The 20,547-nt window shown below is 40.6% G+C and overlaps 1 protein-coding gene across 2 annotated transcripts; it reads left to right on the forward strand.

The window, feature by feature from the left end:
* Positions 1-604: 604 nt before the first annotated feature.
* dpysl5a (dihydropyrimidinase like 5a) lies at positions 605-20,308 on the forward strand. Of its 2 annotated transcripts, none has more exons than XM_086157287.1 (13): positions 605-775; positions 3,556-3,826; positions 8,710-8,868; positions 9,368-9,547; positions 10,441-10,509; positions 10,598-10,642; positions 10,806-10,881; positions 12,670-12,826; positions 12,903-13,044; positions 14,077-14,219; positions 14,381-14,588; positions 16,102-16,270; positions 18,594-20,308. In XM_086157287.1, exons 2-13 carry the CDS (start codon positions 3,566-3,568, stop codon positions 18,677-18,679), a joined length of 1,695 nt encoding a protein of 564 aa, XP_086013413.1. In that variant the 5' UTR covers positions 605-775; positions 3,556-3,565; the 3' UTR covers positions 18,680-20,308. The 2 variants fall into 2 exon arrangements, with proteins under 2 accessions (XP_086013413.1, XP_086013404.1); XM_086157278.1 differs by lacking the exon at positions 605-775 and adding an exon at positions 3,351-3,432.
* Positions 20,309-20,547: the final 239 nt, after the last annotated feature.

Raw genomic sequence — 20,547 nt, forward strand, 5'->3', positions numbered from 1 at the left:
GACCTTGTTGTCAAATTAAAAATACAAGTAACTGATAACTAAACATATTGATTAACTCTATTAAAGATTGCTAAATTCAAAACCATAAATGAATATAAATAACACAACCATGTAAGTATATATTTGCAGAGTGGATATTTGAAGCTTTTTGGATTCTCTTTTTTAGATAAGATAAGATAAGATAAGATATACTTTATTAATCCCCATAAGAGATATTCTTTTGTCATAGAAGCATAACAATTATAGTATCAATAAATATGAATATAAATATAAATAGAGAGATAATTAAAAGGTAGCAAAATACATCCACAAATAAATAGACAGCAGAATAAAGAACAACAATAAGGATAAGAATAGATGACAGAATGAAAAGACAGACACCAAATATAAAATGTGTTGATGTTGCTTCATTTTCTTTGTGTTTTTATGAATGTGAAAAGTGTTTGTAACCTTTGTTTTGCTTATCGCTGAGCGGAACGATCGTTGCTTTTATTTTGAAACCGCTAACCGGAAACTCAATTTGCTCGTCCACGCCAACTTGATGGTGATGCTGCTGCGCTCCGCTGGTCCCGGACCGGCCAGGAAGGCATCCATCTGGCGTGTACATGCGTGTCTGTGCGTGAGTGTGCGTGAGTGTCTCCGTGGGAAGAGCTGTCTGTGGTGGATCGTGCTTCGTGGATCGTGCCCTCCCCCCACCCCTTGCTCTCCCACTTCCACGCTAGTCAGGAAGTCACCGGAGAGCCGAGAAGGAGCCGCAGCCCCCGGAGAGGAGCAGGTATGTCGGGTCGTCGAGGGAGGGAGGCCGGGCGGGGAGGTCGGGGATTCCTCCCCCTCTTCCCCGCCTCCTCACCCCGGGAGACTTTGTTTGTGCGCCGTCGTTGCACGTCTGGCGCCGGGCGGCCGCTCTCCTCTTCCTCCTCCGCTCGGCTGCAACGCCGGGGACGCCGTGTTCGGGGTGGAGATCCACGGATCGGCGTGGGATTTTAAATTCCGCGTCGGATGCAACCCGCTTTTCTTTTGTGTCATCCCTCCGTGATCCAACTTATCCAACATCCCACCCGATTTCCTGAAGGGAGATCACCTTTACATATAAAATAACCGCTTTCACTGCATCTGCACGGCTTTGCAAAGATGTTGCATTTAAAATTTCTATCCCCTGTGCAATAAAAAGCGTGTTTATAGCCTTGTAGTGGAGCAGGAATAACGCAGTCATGGTGCAGGTGGAGCAGCTCACGCCCTTCGGGGGGCTCCATCCTCCAGATCATGCATCGAGCAGTGGATGTGTGAAGGAGGGAGTCTCCACACCATGCAGTAAACTTGCCGCACCCTGCAGACGCACAAATGCACGCTATCACGCAAAGGAGAGGACCCCCCCTTCCCACACACACACACACACACACACTTCAGCATCATGTCATTGATTTTCTGAACACAGAGGTGAAGGAGTAGATCATTGCTTCCATCTCACTGAAGTCCAGCGGTGCATGTTTGCACCTGCATCTGCAGGAGGGTCCTGGGGCCTCCTCCCGCCGGTGACCCCTGAGATCCATCTGAGACAGCGAGGTGACCACCGGCTCCAGAGTCGTGGGTGTTAAAATGAAATCGACGGTCTTTGAATGGTTGAAAATGCCCGTTAAATTTAAGCAAAGGGGGGCGATGGGGAAACTAAACGGCCTCCACTTTTATAGCTTTCTGACACCGTGTCGTTTTCGAAGTGCTTGATAGCATTGGTCCACATTGATCCGATTGTTTTCAAACATCCGGGTTAAAATTTCACACTTTTTGCATCCTGGAGTTCTTTTAAAACTTTAAAAGAAAAAAAAACAACATTAAATTGGATAATGTTGAAATGCAACATCTGACTTAAAACCCAAAAAAAAAAAAAAAAAAAAGAAACCCAGGAGTGTTAGAAGGCGTCTAACTATCATGTCTTGCAGACAGTAATATTTTGAATGATGGTAAGATGCTCAGGCTGCATGATTTGCAACGCTACACCAGAAAACGGCACCAAACAAGACAGAAAACACTGTATCACTGTGAAATACTGTGGTCCCTTAATGTACGAATTGAATTTGTTTAATTCATATGTTGATTTTATTTTAAATCTTAAATGAATTTTACCCATTCTAAAATAACAGAAAACTAATTACTTATTTATGACCCCACCCAAAACTCACAAAATAGGGACATCAATATAGAAAAACCCTGAAAAAGAAAGAAAATGTTTGTGCTTTGCTATTTTTTCGTGGTTAATTTCCATAGAAAGCATCTTCTTTGCTGTCTTTGGGCCCGTGATGATTATTAAAAAGAATACGCAAAATAAACTCAAAGACATAAAATTATGCCACATAAGTGAAGGGGTGAATTTCAAATTTTGATTTTCTCGCTCTCATATTTATATCATGAATTTTTTTTTTGGTATTTCAAGGATTGTCACTATTTATATTGTTGTTTAGTTCTAGTTGTTTATTTTTCACCCTCATTGTTCCTTGAAGTCATCCCCTGATGTTGTTGTTGTTTGTTGTCTATTTATTCAGCAATTTATATATTTTTTTGACTTACTGTCTCCTGTCTTCTGCCTGTTTATATATTTACTCATATTTATATTCATATTCATTTCCTTTAATTCCGAGTTGTTTTTTGACATTATAATTGTTACGCTGCTGTGACAAAGGAATTCCCCCAATGGGGATCAATAAAATGAATCTTATCTTATCTTATCTTATCTTATCTTATCTTATCTTATCTTATCTTATCTTATCTCTTGTCTTGTCTTGTGTTATCTTATTTTATCTTGTCATGTCATGTCTTGTCTTATCTTATCTTATCTTATCTTATCTTATCTTATCTTATCTCTTGTCTTGTCTTGTCTTATCTTATCTTATCTTATTTTATCTTATCTTATCTTATCTTATCTTATCTTATCTTATCTTGTCATGTCTTGTCATGTCTTGTTCTGTCTTATCTTATCTTATCTTATCTTATCTTATCTTATCTTGTCTTACCTTATCTTACCTTATCTTTTCTTGTTTTGTAACATTTGTTCCAATCTTGCTGCGTATCTCAAAAGAAATAATAAATGAAATGGTTCGTATCTTAAGGGACCACTCTAGTGTTAAGTATACACTTAAATGTGTAAATTCGAAAATCACATTTTTTCTATGTGTATTTAGAGACTCTTAGGATATCAAGGCGGCCACGTTCGGATCAGATATCGGCCAAATGAACACATTTGTAAATCCCAGATACGACGTAGCCCAGGGTCAATTCTCACATTTCCATTCACCCCCTGCTTCGGTGTTGCGGTGGGACGTCACGCCACCGCCGGTGACTGACACCGACCCTCCGAAGTCAGTCGCAGCCTGACAGACGGCTCGCCGAGCAGCGTCACTCATTGTACTCTCTGGTGTTGCCACTCTGTCTCACAATGAGGTACTGAAATTAGACTTTCCGCGGGGGAAAAAAAAAAAAAAAAGAAATTCCCGCTCGTATCTTTCCATCTGTAATGGTATTTATCGTAATTGGTATTGACAGTCGCTTCCGTCTTCCTCGCAGAGCTATCGTCATGTCTTCCAGCGCAGCAATGGTGCGGATTTTGATAAAGGGCGGCAAGGTGGTGAACGACGACTGCACCCAAGAGGCGGACGTTTACATCGAGAACGGCATCATCCAGCAGGTGGGGAAGGAGCTGATGATCCCCGGCGGGGCCAAAGTCATCGACGCCTCCGGGAAGCTGGTGATGCCGGGGGGCATCGACACCAGCGTCCACCTGGAGGAGAGTTTCATGAACGCGACCACGGCGGACGACTTCTACAGCGGCACCAAGGTAACGGAGCGAAGAGCGAAGAGGCTGTGAAGCGTTTTAGGATTTTTGCTTTGTCCTTATTTAAACCAACCTCAGGTCTCCGTTGATGCTAAAGTGAGTTTTTTCCACCTATTTTTATTGGAGTCTCACAAGAGAGCACTCTGAAGTTTATTTTCAGCTCAAGAGATGCCGTTTATTTCAGACACATCCTTTCTCCTGTCAAATCAGGGCAGGAAACTTTGGGTGATCTGGTTTTAAAGCTAGAATTGATGATTTTGGTTGTTTTTTTTTTGTTTTTTTTTTCAGTAAAGTTAACCTTATCGTTTTCTGGCTTTTAATATCGTCGGGAAACAAAGTACGTGGCAAAAACCAGGCGATGCAGCAGTTTCTCTCTCCTGAGAGCCACACCCTGACTCCAGAGGAAGGGCTCTCAGAGATGCCGCCCAAGACGCTCGGTCAAAAATGATTTTCTTACGGCAGTTTTCCGCGGAGTCATCTAACAGACCCATCCTCTGTCGAGGTACGAATCGTATTTGGGCTGTCTTGTCGTTCCATGCAGGTAAAGGGTTTTGTTTTTTTAACAGAGAGCAGGAGACGCCAAAATGCTTTGTCGCCGCTAACTAGCACCTAAACACCAATTGCGTGCTCGTACGGCGTGGAGGAATTGTCAAGAAGAAGTGTTGCTTTCAAAAATGTGTTAAGTTGATCGTGCAAAAGGGTTTTGAAAAACAATGGCCTGGAACACAGCGATGGCTGGAGCGAGTTTGCGTCTGGTGAAGCGGTCGCTTTGTACAGTATTTCATAATAATAATAATATTAATTTATCCTTCATTAATCCCCGTGGGAAAATGTGTCCCATCGTGGATGAGCGGTAGGCTCCTGGGGAGCAGTTTGGGGTTCAGTGTCTTGCTCAACAGCACTTGGGACAAACTAGGAGGAGCCGGGAATCCAACAAGGAATGTTCGGTTATCGCCTCCGATCTCGATGACGATGGCGGCGATAATCTGCCTCCCTGGCGCTCGTGGTTTTGGTGGATTCAAGGGACCGTCTCTCCTCTGCTGCGGTGGCTCCTGTGACTTGTACTTCCGACAGAAGTGATTTAATTAGTTGAACTGCATAGAGTATCAGAGTATCAGAGCCTCCTCACTTGGTCGTTGAATTCAGCTATCGGTTGTCTTTATTGGATGTTTTTTTTCTTTTATGTACTTCTTTATCTTAACTTCTCGCACCAGAAGGCACTTTTACTCCACTCTGTTTGGACACCGAACGGGTTTTTAGTTTTTCTCTGACAGAGTGATACCTGCAAGGACACCCTTTCGAAATATTCTCCATCAAGACTCAAAGAAACATTGATAAAAGTAACTAATTTTCATACAATACTACTTTATACTTCCAATCCACTACATTTCAAAGGGCTCGTATTTTCTTAATGCGCATGAATGTGTGTATTATTAAAAAAAATATAAGGTTCGATTATAACGTAAATTCACTTTCGATCGTTTATGCACGTTTTACAAAAGTTTCAATTCAGGATTTCTGTTCTGATCATTACATTACATTTATTTGCAGACGCTTTTATCCAAAGCGACTTACAATAGAGGACGTAGGGACTGCGAATAACACTTGCAAATACACGATGCACAGGAAATATACAGAACAGTAAGCTTGGGTTAGTGAGTTTTTTTTGTTTTTTTTGACAAAGACACACACACACACACACACACACACACACACACTGCATAGCCTAACTTGGTGACAAAAACATGATCAAAATTCAAATCTCTGGAACTCATCCGCTGCGAGGAAATAACCAAACATAGCTGGGTTTATTTAAATCAGAATCGTTTCAGTCACAAACGCCAGTCACAGCAGTTTGATGGCGGCGATGATTCGGCATGTTGACGTTAGCAGGCGAGGCCCGGCCGCCGCCAGAAAGAGCGTAATGGCGTCGTCACGGACGCCGACCGGGATCCTCCAGCTCCCCCCCCCTCGTGCGCTTCGGGCCGCGATGACTCATCAACCTCGAGCATCTGGAGATGAAGGAGGCTGAAGGATGACGGCTTTTGTGCCTCTGGAACCACCTCGGTGACGGAAACCGCTCACCGGCCTCGCCCGTCATCCCCCCGCCGGCCCCTCCCCGCACGCCGCGGCGCTCCAGAATACGTCTGGGAGACAAATGCGGATCGCTATCTGTTTCCATGGCGATCAGGAGGTGGTGGGGGGGGGGGGGGGGGGTGGCTGCTGCTGCAAAGACTGCCGCAAAGCCTTTTCACACACGTCTTTGTGCTTGGAAACAATGGCTCTCAGACCCGCGACCCCCTCCGAACACCCCCGCCTTCGCTCCCACAACGCAAGTCTGGACGGTCGGGGGTCAGCTGACAGATGCTCAGTGAAGCACACACTTGTACACAAAACACTCTTGTGCTGGGATTAGTAAGAGGGACTGCAATTTAGGTTTATAGCATCTGCATTTTATTCGGGTGGGACAAAACTAGGAAGAGCTGACTGTGCAATGATATTACAGCGTAAAAGGCCGGGGCCATTTATGGAGATATGTGTGAGTTTTATGTTTTTTTAAGCATTTAAAATGATTTTACATGTTCATTCAAACAGATTCAAATGAGTGCTTTTTTAGCATTAAAAAGGATTTTACACGTTCATTCAACCAGATTCAAATTAGTGCTCGGTAAAAAAATTAAATAAAATCAAATAAAATAAAATCAAATAAAGCATTTAAAATGATTTTACATGTTCATTCAACCAGATTCAAATGAGTGCTTTTTTAGCATTAAAAATGATTTTACACGTTCATTCAACCAGATTCAAATTAGTGCTCGGTAAAAAAATTAAATAAAATCAAATAAAATAAAATCAAATAAAGCATTTAAAATGATTTTACATGTTCATTCAAACAGATTCAAATGAGTGCTTTTTTAGCATTAAAAATGATTTTACACGTTCATTCAACCAGATTCAAATTAGTGCTCGGTAAAAAAATTAAATAAAATCAAATAAAATAAAATCAAATAAAGCATTTAAAATGATTTTACATGTTCATTCAAACAGATTCAAATGAGTGCTTTTTTAGCATTAAAAATGATTTTACACGTTCATTCAACCAGATTCAAATGAGTGCTTTTTTAGCATTAAAAAGGATTTTACACATTCATTCAACCAGATTCAAATTAGTGCTTTTTTAGCATTAAAAATGATTTTACACGTTCATTCAACCAGATTCAAATTAGTGCTCGGTAAAAAAATTAAATAAAATCAAATAAAATAAAATCAAATAAAGCATTTAAAATGATTTTACATGTTCATTCAAACAGATTCAATGTAGTGCTTTTTTAGCATTAAAAATGATTTTACACGTTCATTCAACCAGATTCAAATGAGTGCTTTTTTAGCATTAAAAATGATTTTACACGTTCATTCAACCAGATTCAAATGAGTGCTTTTTTAGCATTAAAAATGATTTTACACGTTCATTCAACCAGATTCAAATTAGTGCTCGGTAAAAAAATTAAATAAAATCAAATAAAATAAATCACCTAGTGAGTCGGGAAATTGACCACATTGGGCAATGTTATTAAAATCATTTCTTAATAAGAATGAGAATAAGAACGACTTTATTTATCCCAAAGGAAATTGTTGAAAAATGTTAATGTTGTTAATGAGGTGAAAATAATCAAGAATTCAAAAACGTTGGGGGGGAAACAACCCAAAACATGTCCCAGGCATACCAAGAAATAATACGAAATGATCTAACTGACTTATTTTGCGTCAAAAAATAAATAAAAAATTAATGAGAATAAAATTTAAAATAAAAAATCCCACTTTTAAGCAGATATCGGATTTCCAAAATAATCATTTTAGTATTGTTGTATATCTTTTCTTACATCCCATCGGCACCAGCAGAGTCTCTCACCAATAATTATGGATTTATATCTTGAGCGGGCTGTTAGGGTTAAAGCACCGTGAAGATTTTATTGTCGCCGTAACAGTGTTTTGTACATATCAATAAAAGGCAGCGGTGACGAGCGTTCAGAGTGTGTATTCATGGAGGAAGTGTGTAAACGCACCGATTAAAGCCTCCTTACACTTTATGGACTCTGCAAATCCATACATCCGATCTCCTTGTCACCTTCTCCAGTCACCATTAATAAAAACACGGATTTCACATGACTTCAAGTAAATAAGATAAGATAAGATAAGATAAGAGAAGAACAACTTTATTAATCCCGAAGGAAATTGTTGTGCCAGAGTTACAGAAAATATAACAGTAATAAATATTAAAAAGAAAAGGCAGAATTAGAAATAAAATAAACTATAAACTATAAAGTGTCTCAGTGAAACTATAAAGTGTCTTAGTAACAAGTGAGGTAAGGAGTGCACAATCGTATGATAAAAGGAAAAATTGTAGTGTACTGTTATGAAATGAAATATTGCAGAGTTCTGAATATTGCACAGTGAAATGAAATATTGCACAGTTTTTGTTTTTTGTTTTTTTTAGGTTAAAGATAGGTTTTTATGGTTGCAATTCCCCCCCACGGTTGTAACGTGTAGCATATTATCAACACGGAAAAGAAAACAGATCTCTTTCAATTTCTGGTTTTGACTTATTTGTAAGATATTGTCGATGATATATAGTTCAGACTTTCAGAACAGGCAGGGATCGACCGTTCATATCAGGTCATTGATTGATTGATTCATTCATTCCTCCATTATCTATTCTGTCTTTTTGACTTTCAAGCCAGAGGTTGTTGTTTCAAACTTCACCTTAAAACAAAATCGAAGTAAAGCTCAAACCGAACCTGTGGAAATAAGAAAAAAAAGCACCCGTCTTCAAAATATTGCATCGTTTTATGTTGTTATATTCAAAAACATTCTTCCTCTCCTTCCAGGCGGCTTTAGTCGGCGGCACGACGATGGTGATCGGACACGTCCTGCCAGAGAAGAACGAGTCTCTGCTGGAAGCGTACGAGAAGTGCCGCGGCTCGGCCGACGCCAAAACCTGCTGTGACTACGCCCTGCATGTGGGGGTCACCTGGTGGGGACCCAAGGTACTGCCTCCCACGCGCTTATCGCAAAATTGGTTTACCAATGGAAATAAAGATGTCATCCGAAGTGAAAAATACGCAAATAAATCGTAGGAATTGAAGAAAACATGCACTTGTCGTTCTCCTCTGGAGTCTTCTTCTTCTTGAACGTATCCTAGCGCCGGCTTTCTCATATGATTTTATTTAATACGTTTAAATCTTCCTCAGAATGAGTTGAAATTGAATCAGAATTGAATTGCTCCGAAATGTGTCCAAATCAATAAATAGGATTTTTTTTTTTTTTTTTTGAAAAAGGATAGATTTAAGATCATTTGCATTGGAGTTTAGCTGTTAGCTCAGGCTAGCAGTGGTTTCGCGTACCGGACAGAAAATTAAAAAAATCTTTTTTAAATTAAAAATCCGGCGCAGCTTGGACTGCGACATCGCAAAATCAAACCTGGTATGGGTTTGGTTTAGCGTCCCTGCAGAGACGCTCCCGGACGCCGGTCTCCTTCCCTCGCAGGTCTGGTCCGAGATGGAGAAACTGGTGAGAGAGAAGGGGGTCAACTCCTTCCAGATGTCCATGGCCTACAAGGACACCTTCATGCTGCGGGACAGCGAGCTCTTCCAGGCCCTGCAGCACTGCAAGGACATCGGCGCCATCGCCAGGGTCCACGCTGAGAACGGGGAGCTGGTGGCGGAGGTAAGCGGGGAGTCGCTCCCCCCTCGTGCCGGGTTTCATTGCACCGGTTGGCCAAATCGGAAGCGTTTGTAGCAAAAAAGAAAAAAAAAAAAAAAAAAGACTGTGTCATTCATCTTAGCTCTATCAAGAAATAGAAAAAAATAATAATAATTCCTTTTTTTTTTTGTACTATTCTGTCCGTTTAAATATTCTTTTGATTTCTGAACAATTTACTTGCTGGGGTAAAAAAAAAAAAATAAATTAAAAAAAAAAATATGAATCATCAAAATTCATTGAATAATGAGATGAGATGAGAACAACTTTATTTATCCCGAAGGAAATTGTCGTGCCAGAGTTTCAAGCAAAAACATAACAACAATAGACAATAGTAGGAGGGAGGGAGAATAAGAAATACAATAAAATATAAATTGTCAAGGTTAAGGCTATCAAGTGTTTTAAGGTCTCAAGTACAAAGATTTGAAGATTCCCTGCGGCTGAGGGAAGAGGAATTAAAAAGGAATACAGGACTGTCTCAGAAAATTAGAATATTGTGATAAAGTTCTTTATCTTCTGTAATGCAATTACAAAAACAAAAATGTCATACATTCTGGATTCATTACAAATCAACTGAAATACTGAAAGTCTTTTAGTATTTATACTATATATCTCAAAATATTAGAATATCATGAAAAAGTCATTGTTGTTTTTTTAATTGCATTACAGAAGATAGAGAACTTAATCACAATATTTTAATTTTCTGAGACAGTCCTGTATATCTTGCCAAAGAAATTACACTGTAAATAACATAAAAATTAAAACGATAAAGATGATACTCCGTCACACCACATTGAACGTAGGATCACGTGCACCTGTTTTGAATTATTCTTTTTTTTTTTTTTTTCTGTGTTTCTCAGGGTGCAAAGGAGGCGTTGGATCTGGGCATCAGCGGCCCGGAGGGGATTGAAATCAGCAGGCCTGAGGAGGTACGACTCTTAAAAAAAAAAAAAAAAGATCTCAACCTCAGCTCTCACCAACGTCTTATTAATTTTTTATTTTTATTTCTTTTTCTAGTTGGAGGCAGAGGCGACTCACAGGGCTATAACCATCGCCAACCGGGTGGGTGAGAGTTCTCCTGCAAATATCAATATATAGTAAAGAGATGAAGATATTTACATTACTGCTGATATTAGTGATATCCGGATGCTCACCACTGAAGATGTAACAATAAACTGAATCTGCATCTCGAATTATTTCCATATATGCGTGTATTTTCTGTCAGGCTCACTGCCCGATCTACCTGGTGAGCGTGTCCAGCATGACCGCCGGAGATGTGGTGGCGACGGCCAAGATGCAGGGTAAGGCTCAGTCTTAACGTGCATTTTTTTTTATCCGTGAAGTAGAAACCTTTCTTTTTTTTTTACAATTATTAGAAAATTAAATACTCTATTATACATTGAAAAGAAAGAACAAACCATTTTACAGGCTCAATCATCAAAGCAAAGTTGTGATACTGTATTCTCGCTTTTGTGCAGATAACGTTTGTATCCCACGTAATGTTTTATTTCCTGCAGTCATTAATCCACAGAGCTAACGCAGACTCCATCCTTACCGTGGTCTCGCTGCGGACAGTTGCAACCCTTTTTGCATCCTTATTAAAAATTATTACTGCTGTCGTCCTTATGTTTTTTTTTCTTCCTTCTTTATGGAACGAACGGAAGATTCATTAATTCCGTAATGCCGACCTACAGGAGCATAGCTTTTACCTTCCCTTAGCATGTCCAGAAGTTTAACTTTATCCCTGATAGAAAGCATCTTCCGCTGCCTTTTGGGCCCTGCAAGGTGCTTTTGTCGGTCCAGAGCGTTTTGTCAACATTATGGGTTTTAGAGAAACTCAAAATTGTGAGAGAATTTGCACGTACGCAATGTAAATTTTGCAAGCTGTTTTACGTACGTGTACATATTAAACTGCAACGTTATTGACGCACAGGTAGAGAAGAAGCGGAGGGACTTTTTTTAGCCAATCAGAATGCAGAACACAATGCACGATGCAAAGAGCAAAACCGTGAAAAGTAAACGGCGTTATAGCGAGGGATCACTGTATTACCATTCTCTGAAATGAGAAAACCTGAATATTAAATATTTCTGATTTTCTGGGTGACGCGATAACTGGAGAAATGAATATCGATCAATAAATGATTGCGATTCAAACAGATAAAGAGTTCGGCAGGGACTTTGCTTTGATGAGTGTCCCCTGACTTTTGTAGATGATCCAAATGCGAAGATAAAACATGGTTACAAATGACGAGAATCCCTTTCAGTGTTGTTTTATAAGTTCCTTTCTGCCAAAAATTCAATGTACCGTTAATTCTGGACATATGATTGTATATATGTTCATAATTGTGCAATATTTCATAGCAGCTACACGTACAATATTTTTGCATACTCTTGTGCATTTTTCACTTGTTACTTAAGACACTTTATAGTTTATTTGTATTTCTTATTCTCCCTTATTTTTTACTGTTTATACAATTTTTCTACTTTTATTTATTATTGTTATATTTTTCTTGTAACTCTGGCACAACAATTTCCTTCGTGCTCTTATTCTTAGAACGCACCTTCATTTAAGCCGCACCTACTAGCTTTAGAAAATAAAAGAAATTGCACATAAATAAGCCGCACTTGTCTGTAAGCTGCAGGTGTCCCCGTTGCAATGTGAGATATTAAAGCACCAATATGTTACAGGAAAAAAAATTGGAAAACTTCTAATGAAATAAATGACGATAACGTCTACAACTACCGGTACATAATGCAAATTATTTTTTTCAAAACAGACGCCGAATTTACGTTCGGCAGCTTTATTTCCTTCTCGGCCAGAGGGATCGCTTTCAAATGCATTTCTGCGTGTCTCTTTTCATGATGGCGCCGTTTGCAATGAGCGCAAAATGGTTGATCTGAAGAATTATTCGAAATACGAGCGGGTTTGCCAAAACTGTTTCATTTGTCCGCTAATGAAGCTACCGTAATCACACTCTAAAAATCCATAAATGAACCGTATCGTTGTAAAAGCGGTGGAAAAAAAAGTAGCGGCTTAAATGCCGGAGTGAAACTTCTCAATCCCTTGGCTTTTTCTTCGCTGGTTCCAGGGAAGGTGGTCCACGGGGAAACGACTACGGCCCACGCCGTGCTGACCGGCATGCAGTATTATCATCAGGACTGGTCTCATGCCGCCGCCCACGTCACCGTGCCGCCCCTTCGCCTGGACCCAAACACCCCCAACTACCTAATGAGCTTATTGGGAAGGTAAAGAAAAACCCCGATCGACGGCGCGTCAAAGGTCGTGGGTATGTTTCTGATTTCAAAACCCGTCCCGTCTCAGCGACACCCTGAACGTCCTGACCTCCGACCACCGGCCGTTCACCACCAAACAGAAAGCCATGGGCAAGGACGATTTCACCAAGATCCCCCACGGGCTTCCCGGCGTTCAGGACCGAATGAGCGTCATCTGGGAAAAAGGAGTGGTGCGTGCGGCCTCGTCGATAAAACCTGTTATCCTTTATTATTTTAACTATTCTGGTATTGTATGAGGAAGTCTGGAGTGGCAGAGAAGTATGTTAGACTGGTGCAGGACATGTATGCTCGCTGTGAGACACTGGTACGGTGTGCTGTAGGGGTAACCGAGAAGTTCAAGGTGGAGGTGGGACTCCATCAGGGATCAGCTCTGAGCCCCTTCTTGTTCGCAATGGTGATGGACAGGCTGACAGATGAGGTTAGACAGGAATCCCCATGGACCATGATGTTTGCGGATGACATTGTGATCTGGAGTGAGAGCAGAAAACAGGTAGAGGAAAATCTAGAGAGGTGGAGGTATGCTCTGGAAAGGAGAGGAATGAAAGTTAGTCGCAGCAAGACAGAATATGTGTGTGTGAACGAGAGGAACTCGGGCGGAGCGGTGAGGCTACAGGGAGTGGAGATCAAGAAGCCGGAGGATTTCAGGTACTTAGGGTCAACAGTCCGGAGCAACGGAGAGTGCGGAAAGAAGACTTTCAGCCAGAATAAAAGGAAAGGTGTACAAGACAGTGGTGAGACCAGCGATGATGTATGGTCTAGAAACTGTTACAATGACCAAAAGACAGCAGGCAGAACTAGAGGTTGCAGAGATGAAGATGCTGAGGTTCTCTTTGGGAGTGACCAGGATGGAGAGGATCAGGAATGAGTCTATCAGAAGGACAGCACATGTTAGATGTTTTGGAGAGAAGGTCAGAGAAGCCAGACTGAGATGGTTGGGTCATGTACAGAGAAGAGATAGAGAATATATTGGTAGACAGATGCTGGAATTGGAGCTGCCAGGCAAGAGGTCTGGAGGAAGACCAAAGAGAAGATTTATGGACGTAGTGAGAGAAGATATGAAGGCAGTTGGTGTGAGAGAGGAGGATCCAGAGAATAGGGTTAGATGGAGAAAGTTGACTCGCTGTGGCGACCCCTGAAGGGAAAAGCCGAAAGAAGAAGAAGAAGAAGAAGATTATGATTGTGATTCCCGTCTCAATTTGTAGATCGGCGGGAAGATGGACGAGAATCGCTTCGTAGCGGTGACGAGCGCCAACGCGGCCAAGATCTACAACCTGTATCCCAGGAAAGGCCGGATCATCCCGGGTGCAGATGCTGACGTGGTGGTCTGGGACCCGGAGGGATCCAAGTACGAAACCCCATCCTTCCTCTCATCGACCGGCTCGTCTCGCCGCAGCTTTTATCCCAAATCTCCGAGGCGGATTATGTTTCGCTCTGACAAAATCGGGTCACGCATCTCTCTCTCTCGCGCTCTCTTCCGCCCTCACCATCTGTTTTTTTTTTTTGTAGGACCATCTCCGTGGAGAACCAGGTCCAGGGAGGCGACACCAACCTGTACGAGGGGCTCCGTTGCCACGGCGTACCCCTGGTCACCATCAGCCGCGGGCGTCTGGTTTACGAAAACGGCATGTTCACGTGCGCCGAGGGCTCCGGAAAGTTCTGCCCCCTGAGAACCTTCCCGGATTTCCTTTACAAGAAGATGGTTCAGAGGGAAAAGGTACGCCAGACGGAGGCGTTTGTAGAAAAACCTCTAGCGGATCGATCGATCGGTTTCACCGTCGGGGGGGAAAAAAACTTCGGTGTTATTTTACGAGTTCTTGAAAACACGAAGAAGAATAATTGTTTTATAGAATTGAATAAAGGAATCGTGCCGTCGGGGGATTTTAGATCAAGTCAAAGATGGAGCTGTGGATTAAAAAAAGGCAGCCGCAGATTGCATCGCGGCAAAGAGGTCACTGAACTCCCCCTAGCGGCCGGAGCCGGACGTTACCGGATTAGAGAAGCTCGTTCTGCTGGTTAATTCTTGTCAAAGCTCTTTTTCTCGATGCAACCGGACCTTATTTTCTTCCCCTTGGAGACGTTTCACATCCAGGCGAGAAAATCAAGTCGCCACGAGAAGAAGATGGTGACAAGATTTGACCTGTTTGACTGGGAACCTCCACAGATAAACTCATTATACCGGTCTAATTCTGCAGGAGAACAGGCCACGAATTACATCGCTAAAAGAAACGGGTATATTTGAACATAAATGAGCAATACTGGGGGGAATAAAAAAAAAAAAAAGTCATTTTTCAGGGGTGATGCCAATGTAAATTGCAAAGAAATGAGCAAAAAAAGCACGAGAAGGAAGATCAGTGGGTTAGCAAAGTCTTAAATAAGACCCAGATTTCTATATTTTTTAATACATTTTACATCCTTTCTCCTTAATTCCAATGACGTCAATAATAGATGTCGCATTCAAAGACAGAATCCCAGCTATAATTGTAAAGGAGTGTAAAAATACACTCTCTTTTGGCGCAAAAATTTAATCTGATTTTACTTTGGAGAGGAAGAAAAAATAAAATGTGTTATTTGCAGTCACTGAGCTTTAGATTCATAAATCAGAGGTTGACACAGAGGTGGGTAATTAAAAAAACAACATTCCCGACGCAGATTAACTTGCCGGAAATGTCAGCGGATCAGAGGGATTAGCAGGGCAATCCCATAAAAGTAGGGGAGTTAAAAGAAAAAAAAAAGAAAAGATAAAGCTATTTCACTCACTTCTTATCGGGAAACCGCAAGAAACATCCAGTGTTTCTTTAACGGCGGTTCTTTTCAAATTCAATTAAATAAAGATTTAAAAAAATTAAAAAATCCAAATTTCACAGAACAAAGTGGAAAAAAAAAAAACCCCACAAACTAACCAAGATTAACAGAACAAAAGAGATTAACGCGACAAGATAATTAAACATCAAGTTTAATAACTTGATAGAAAAATATTCACCTAAATGATCCGTCTAAATTCTATAAACAAGAGAAAACTTGAGCCATATTGGATCAAGCTCACGTGTTAAATTTCACTTTGGTGTAGAAAATATAATTCCCGACTGCGGAATAAACGGTACCGATAACAAACGAACCGACGGAGATTCTCAACATGAATTTTATAAGAACGGCGGTGACTCAATAATTTGAATTTCACATCAATTTGCCTTTTACTTGTTTGTTTATGGTCTGGTGGCCTCACCCAGTGCCAGGCAGTGAAAGCAGTGGAAAGAGAGCCCTACACGGGGGAAGTGGTTCCCGTTGCAAACGCTGGGAAGAGGGACCTCGGGGCTTCTGATCTGGACACGCCGACGCGTCCCTGCACCCGACATGGAGGCATGAGGGACCTCCATGAATCCAGTTTCAGCCTGTCCGGTGAGCGCCGTGCCGTACCACACCTTTTTTCGGGGTCCACTTCCGTCCGTCCGTGTTATCGACGGCTGGACCCACGTGTTTAATTTCCAGCCGCGGACCGATTGTTATTAAATCAATGAAGCTGGGAGTTGATAAGCACTTCCAACAAAGAATTAAAAGCAAGAACGAGCTTTAAATACACGGTAATATCTTAGCTTTCTAGTTTCCTCCGAACTGTGAGCGGCCTGATGAGGGCGTTGCAGTCAACATAAACTGATCTGCAGGATGAAACGTTTTCTCTGGGATACACGGCGCTGATTTCAGCTCACTGAGGGTCTTTATTTACAGGACTGTCTCAGAAAATTAGAATATTGCGATAAAGTTCTTTATCTTCTGTAATGCAATCAAAAAAAAAAAAAATTGTCATACATTCTGGATTTATTGCAAAACAACTGAAATATTGCAAGCCTTTTTATTATTTTATTATTGCTGATTATGGCTTACATCTTAAGAAAACTCAAAAATCTCAAAATATTAGAATATCATGAAAAAGGACTTTTTTTTTTTTAATTTTCATCACAATATTCTAATTTTCTGAGACAGTCCTGTAAGTTGAAGTTTAAAGATAGCAATAACAGAAGCTTCCCATCGTCCTCTGTGTCGTCCACGGCGACACGGCCTTAAATCTCTGAATTTATCAGTGAATCTGATTTTTTTTTTTTTTTTTTTTTTTAATGTATTCTTTTCTTATTTTCCCCAAGGAGTAAGACTTTGCACAAACTTTGCACCCAATGATCCGTAGCCATTAATGTGTTGAGAAGAATCTAAAAATGAGGATTTTAAATCTGCAAAAGGCTTAAATCCTGCAGGAATTTGTTTTGACTGAACATCAGGTTTTTTTTTAAGAACCCATGACAAAGGCATGAACCTTTAAGCCTGTTACACGGGCGGGGCGGGTCAGGAGGCGGGGCCAGGAACGCCTAAATCTATCGAAATTACGTGCAGGAATGCAGAAACTGATCATGTAAACATGCGCTGGTGAAAATTAAATAAAAATAAAGATGAACACCCGGAATACTGGGGTAAAGTACTGCAAAAAAGTGATAGTAATAACCAGGTGGGGAAAATCTTGGGTGTCCAATCATACCGTAAGACTTGCGCACACACACACACACACACACACACACACACGTTGCCACCATCCTACCAGCAATCTGAATAAAGTCAGATTCACAACATAGCAACAAGCTTAAGGAAAAACTTCCTTTTCATATATACAGGAATGTCTCAGAAAATTTGAATATTGTGATGAAGTTCTTTATTTTCTGTAATACAATAACAAAAACAAAAATGTCATTCTGGATTTATTACAAATCAACTGAAATATTGCAATCCTTTTATTATTTTAATATTGCTGATTATGGTTTACATCTTAAGAAAACTCAAAAATCCTTTCTCAAATTATTAGAATATCACAAAAAAGTAATTTTTGTTTTTTTAATTGCATTACAGAAGATAAAGAACTTTATCACAATATTCTAAATTTCTGAGACAGTCATATAGAAACAGTAACATTCACAAATCTCGCAAAAATGTTTTTATTTTTATTTTCGGCTCCTTGAAACACATTCGCAAATCTCGCAAAAATGTTTTTATTTTTATTTTCGGCTCCTCGAAACACATTCGCAAATTTCGCAAAAATGTTTTTATGTTAATTTTGGCTCCTCAAAACACATTCGCAAATTTCGCAAAAATGTTTTTATGTTAATTTTGGCTCCTCGAAACACATTCGCAAATCTCGCAAAAATGTTTTTATTTTTATTTTCGGCTCCTCGAAACACATTCGCAAATCTCGCAAAAATGTTTTTATTTTTATTTTCGGCTCCTCGAAACAAATTCGCAAATTTCGCAAAAATGTTTTTATGTTAATTTTGGCTCCTCGAAACACATTCGCAAATCTCGCAAAAATGTTTTTATGTTAATTTTGGCTCCTCGAAACACATTCGCAAATCTCGCAAAAATGTTTTTATTTTTATTTTCGGCTCCTCGAAACAAATTCGCAAATTTCGCAAAAATGTTTTTATGTTAATTTTGACTCCTCGAAACACATTCGCAAATCTCGCAAAAAATTTTTTATTCTTATTTTCGCCTCCTCAAAGTCCGCGTGAACCGGTCAGACGTCACATTTAGCTCACGCAAAAGGTTAAACATATGAACATTTTAATGAAACGTGCTGAAAAAAAGATGAAAATCCGAAGTCCCAAATGTGCCGTGATCAACCGAAGAACCAGGAAGACCGATAAGTTGTTAAAACTCAACGTTGTTGCGTTGGCTGCCCCTTCAGGTGCTCAGATCGATGACAACATTCCAAAGAGATCCTCGGCCCGGATCCTCGCTCCTCCCGGCGGAAGGTCCAGCGGCATCTGGTAATGGAGGTCACGACACGACATCGGAAAAAAAAAAGAATATCACGTCCGAAATCCAGGCCAAGAAAGGGAACCGGGTTTCCATCCGAGGATATTTAGCAAACAGTGTGTGGGAGTTCTAAAAAAAAAAAAAAAAAAAAAAAAAAAGTAACGTTTTCATTTTCAACTCAGCACAGGTACTTAGCACTGTAAGACGTTGGAGTCTATAAATGTTGCCATAAAAAGGAAAAAAAAAAAATGAATGTGAGTCAAGACAAAAAAAAAAAAAAAAAAAAAAATGCGATGTAAACTTTCCAATTTGAGTTTGACTGTCGACCAAATATGAGCAAATGAATCGCGAAACAAGTAATTTAGCTACAGGATCTTGTCGTATCTTACTAATAGTTAGAAGGGTATCGGAGACGAGTCGGTTTTTATGATGGGATTGTGTTACCTCACTGAAAAATACAATTTTGCACTTGTATCATGTACTATTAGATGCCTTTTTTTATATGATTTAGCTCCACTAACGTCTTTTTAACGTGAGCCGAGGTGAATGAAACGTAACCATGGATCAGAAAGGTGTTGGCGTGACATTCATGTCAGTCACGGAAAATTCGTAGCAAATTGGTGCAAAATATTATGAAGCGAGCTATCCTTTGTAATGTATTTGTTTATATTTATATGCTATTATTTGTGTGTGTGTGTTTTTCCCCTCGACACTGCTGTTAGAAATGTTAGTTACATGATGACCGTGTACTGTAGTTCATCATTGTTCTGTTTTTATTTGGATGTTTACAGCCTTATAGCAGAATAGACTTCTGTTCCGCCCCATCAAATGTGAATGAACTGATGCTGTGCGCGCTGTGCACGGCGGCATCCTCGGGACCGCCGTCATAACCACGGAAACGGCTCATGCCACGCCGCATCCTTCACGGTGGCGTTCGTTTTGTTTTACACGAAGAGCGAAAAAAGTCTCACCCTAAACTGCCTTTTTCTTACCTGGTCGTTAAGCGACACGGCGAAAACGCTCCGGTAACCGGCTACAAATGGAATTAACATGACGCTTTAAAAGCAAAACATCTTATTAAATCATTTACTCAACTGCTTTGTGCAAACTGGACACGTCCTTTTTTCATCGGTTTTGATTATAAGTAGGTTTCAATGTTTGCGATGTTCTATCGCAAACATGCAGATCCGTTTAATATTATTCACCAAAAACTTTCATCGACGACATCCTTTCGCTAACCTGGCCAAGTCAAGACGTTGTTAAAAAGGAATTGGACTTACGATTCTGTCGCTCCGCCGTCCAGGGTGACTATTTTCGATTATTTTCTCTGTTTTTATTCGTCTCGACAAGAGCGGCGGTTAACATTTAAAGGAAGGTTCTCGCACAACACAGCTCACGGTTTACAGCCTTTCACCCGCTATTTATCCGAAATCGGACACCGGGTGGTCTGACGGGGAATTAACTAGTCTCGGCACACACTTCCGATGCACTCTATCCTACCACTGTGAGACGTACGGAAGGCGAAGCCGGTGGTTATCAGAGGAGGTGCAAAGATAATTATCGCCACACGTGGAAACTAGAGGGCAGGCTTGTTTAGCGACTGCAGAAAAGCACTGATCCTTTTTTTTTTTTTTTTTTTTTTTTTAACTCAAACTGCTGTGTTTACCGTTTGTTATTTAGCTCCTGAAATTTTTCTCGGTGCGTAATTGTGTCGGTAACTTTTTATTTGCGCCGCACGCGCGATTTCGATGAACGCGTTGAGATTACGTTACAGCAAACCTCCGTAATTACTGCGTTACTTTGACTTATTTTACTTCTGATCTTGTGTCTCCGTCCAACCCTAGTTTACTCTGGTGCTGAACAGTGTGTCATCACATCGAGTT

Source organism: Fistularia commersonii, chromosome 1 (assembly GCF_037954325.1).
Source record: "Fistularia commersonii isolate RoL2024-O1a breed Wild chromosome 1, RoL_Fcom_v1.0, whole genome shotgun sequence".
Taxonomy (NCBI): Eukaryota; Metazoa; Chordata; class Actinopteri; order Syngnathiformes; family Fistulariidae; genus Fistularia; species Fistularia commersonii.